Below are 3,634 nucleotides of genomic sequence, written 5' to 3' on the forward strand. Positions count from 1 at the left end.
TTGTTTTGGGGGAGTAAAACATGTGTCATTGTATACTACACAACAGCAAAACTCAGCCTTACCCAACTGAAGGGGGTCTGTTACATGGATCTTTGCCCTCCAATAAGCTCTATTTGAGGTTATACTTGAAAGTTGAAGCCATGATATTCCAATTTGGAATTTTGTAACTCAGTGTCTGGATCAATTAGCATGTAGTATCATTTTAAAAATGAATGATACATTCTTCTTTCTCGTCCTCTTCCAGAAATAGCACCTATGAACCAATAATTAGTGAAAGCTAATTCCAGTCCCAAAAGACTATGGTATTGCTTTCTTCTGTATCTATTTGCAAGTTGCAACGCTAAAAATCTGCAGGAATTCTCTTCTTCTCTAGCGCATTCTGGGGTGTGGGTACAACAACTGTGAATGCTGCTCCATCCTCTTTTCTTGTTCTTTTTTTTCTTTTCTTTTTTTGGCACTGTGGTTGTTGTGGGTGGGAAGCATCAGTTATACAAAATTTTTTTTTTATTCACATTTATTTTACTGTGTTGTGTTTAGCTCCTGGTTTTGGTGGTGGAGATATCAATCATCAAGAAGCATTGGAACGGCTAATCGAGATGGAACGGAGAGCAAACTCGAAACAGTTGCATCCTGTTGCTCCTTCAGGCCATAGGATGGGCATGTACGGTCATGAACCTGAGATGGGCTTCAGATACAGATAGTAGATCAAACATTGTGGGAGTGGTGCAAGTTCATCTCCTTGAAGAGATGGGTTTCAAGTTTCTTTCTCCCAAGGTTTGTCTGGTTTGTGTATTATAAGAATTCCATTTGCCATTGGCATCTGGTTGAGATTTTGGGTTTACTCTTTCCTTATTTTTGAATTCTAAAATGAAAAAAAAAAGAAGAAAGAAAACCCTTAATAGAAGGATTGAAGACTGAAGAGAAGAAATAAAAACCCAAAAGAAAAAATTAAAATGAAAGAATTTTTAGAAATGATTTGACCCGTTATTGAATGTAAGAATGCAGCACGTGTGGATGCCATAGAATTATGGAGTTCAGAGAGTTGTGCACGCTGATATATCTGCTTTTGTAGCCTTAACATTTTTTATTTTTTATTTATTTATTTAATTTTTAATCTGGTAGAAGGCTTCTGTAGCCTTAAATGTCAAGGCAACAATTGCATTTGCGATGGTAGACAAAACTGAAGAGTGATTCAGAAGCACAGAAAGGCCAACCAAAGCGGCTGAAGAGTTCTCCACTACCAGCTCTCCATCTCTCCATCCATTACCCCAACCTCCTAGGGCTTCTTTGAGTTCAACCTAGACTAGGAAGTCGAAGGTTTTGGGGTTGAATCTGGCATTTAGGGTTTCTACAATTGAATTGGGAAGAGCATCACAAATACCGGTGATGCAGAGCGAGATTGTTCAGGACAAGAAGAGCAACTTGGGATTCTTCTAGGGTTAAAAATATAGAATCTGAATCGTACAAAGAAACCAGAAAGGGAGTGTTTCTGAGGTAGCTTATGAGGTTCCTTGAGATTGAACATCAGGGCCTTAATTCCGTTTGATGGAATATGTTCTTGTTTTTCTAATTCGAACTTCCAAGTGCAGAAACATTATCATATTCCCAGACACTATTCTACTACGGTTGAATCACACTCCTATAACTGAATCACAAAGAATTACTTCTTGCTCAGAATCACTCTTTACAGAACAAAAATGTTCTGTTTAAATCTCTTGTTGGGAACCATCTAAGATTGTCATGAAAATGATTAGGGAGCCAGAAACAGAAGAAAAAGCTAGTATCCCGTAAAAAAGAAACTAATATGGACAATTTGGGGATGTGTTTAGGAGTCACAACCAACTAGCCATGATGACTTGGCAAAAATGTCAAGTCCTAACTGTTACAATTCAAGAAGCATCCAGAGTCTGGTCTCTCAACCATCATTATTCTCTTCTGCAAAACTCTCAAACATATTATTACAACTATAGTCAAAAACTCAAAAGATACAGAAACCACCTCTGTACAGGATGACCTCCAGGTAACTACACCTCAGATATTTCTGCATTACAAAGGGCTTTTCTCTCATACAAGATACGTTAGTAAGATGATAACAGGACATTCTTAGATCAACTCTAAAACCTAAACTACTATGGAACCGTGGATGCCCAATCACTGCCTACGTACATACAAGCGTTGCATCTTGATTTTATCAACAGAAAAACTGCAAGACGGAGTTCAGGGATCCTTCCACCTCTCTCCTGATATTTTGCCAACTTGCAGTCAGCAAAAGCTTATGCAGAAATGAGATGGAGGTGGACTGTAATTGTCGTACAGTGCTCTAAAAGGGTCAACATCATTCAAATTTTTCTTACCAAATGGAGGAGCAATCTTTGACCCATCCGCATTGGAGGTGCTGTTTATACCACCAGATTTCTTCTTCTCAGTGTCACCGTCATATGATGAGAGCAATTTTCTCTGCAATAACATTGAAGTGTTTAGATTCATATGCATGTCAACATGAAAGAAAGATTGCAATGTCTGACTATAACATCATTTTTTATGCCTGAAATGAGGACTCTATTACCCTGCTAATGTAAGCATAAGCACCACAAAACACAGTAGTGGGGCTGATAGGCAAACATGGACGTTCGGGTCCTTCAGGAGAACATTTCACACAATGGAAGAGTCATTCAGCAATAAAGACCCCAGATTGAGGAGTTAAAAGACTAAAGTATCACCAAACTAACAATTAGAATGGTATGGCAGGTAATCCGGCAAATAGGGCTTCAATATCCTGCTGATGCGAACTGAAGATGCTCTTTTCCAATTTTGTATGTGACAAGCTAAACTTATTGACTGTTAAAAGATCAATTGAGATGCAATCTTGGAGCCAAAGTAAACAATGACACGTAAACTGTGTCGTAATCTTAGGAAAGGTTATGTTGCTGTGGAAGAACAGAGGAAGAGGGGGTAAGCATCTGATGGTACATTCAACATGACAAGTGGTCTTGACAATCCAACACCATGTGCACCGCGCAAAGCCATATGTTTGACACAAATGGATGTAACTAATGGGCTTCTATTTCTCAGAGCACACTGAGCCTGAGGAGCTTGGCCTTGGCAATATAGAGATGCTCTTCAGATATCTGCTTATTAAATAACTAAATTACATGTACAAGAGCATGGTAAATAAATAGGTTTATGTCCAATTCAATCCATAAAAGGATTTATGGCAAAAAATGAAGCATGCACTCCCCACCCCATGTAAGAAAGAAAGAAAGAAAAAAGAAAAAGGGATCAATGTAAGAAAGCACTTGCATGATCTTCAAAATCAGGGCTTGACAGATTTATGGAGAGGTTTCTCATCAACAGCAACACCTGTACAGAAGCAAAAAAGAGAAGGTTGCATTAATATACAGCAGTTGTTCATGAATAAATGTCAATCCATGTAGGGTTTTCATCTGAGATTCATTGCAATAGCATTTCAATTCTGCATGCATCAAACGATGAAATAGAACTCTAAAATTTAATCTGGTATTTACTATATACATTTACTCCTACAGTACCAATTAAGAATTTCTATTGCACCGACTTTAATGATATAAAATTCAGTGTCCTACTACCCTCCCCGCTCCCCCACCCCCCCCCCCCC

General features: G+C 38.4%; 2 protein-coding genes across 3 annotated transcripts in view; one reads left to right on the top strand and one right to left on the bottom strand.

Annotated features, from left to right (window-relative positions):
- The window catches only part of LOC122079275, a 5,382-nt gene extending 4,268 nt beyond the window's left edge, over positions 1-1,114 (top strand). Inside the window, exon 6 of the mRNA XM_042645613.1 lies at positions 538-1,114. Within this exon, the coding sequence (XP_042501547.1) occupies positions 538-701 (164 nt within the window). The 3' untranslated portion in view covers positions 702-1,114. The remainder of the gene's footprint in view (positions 1-537) is intronic.
- Positions 1,115-1,767: 653 nt separating this feature from the next.
- LOC122079276 (protein REVEILLE 6-like) overlaps positions 1,768-3,634 on the bottom strand; it is a 6,062-nt gene continuing 4,195 nt past the window's right edge. Inside the window, exons 7-9 of one of the 2 annotated variants that reach the window (XM_042645615.1) lie at positions 3,301-3,360; positions 2,355-2,457; positions 1,768-2,240 (exon numbers count right to left, since the gene is read on the bottom strand). In XM_042645615.1, the coding sequence (XP_042501549.1) occupies positions 2,218-2,240; positions 2,355-2,457; positions 3,301-3,360 (186 nt within the window). In that variant the 3' untranslated portion in view covers positions 1,768-2,217. Of the gene's footprint in view, positions 2,458-3,300; positions 3,361-3,634 lie in introns of both variants that reach the window. The other variant, XM_042645614.1, reaches the window with a different exon arrangement.

Source organism: Macadamia integrifolia, chromosome 5 (genome assembly GCF_013358625.1).
Source record: "Macadamia integrifolia cultivar HAES 741 chromosome 5, SCU_Mint_v3, whole genome shotgun sequence".
NCBI classification, from domain to species: Eukaryota; Viridiplantae; Streptophyta; class Magnoliopsida; order Proteales; family Proteaceae; genus Macadamia; species Macadamia integrifolia.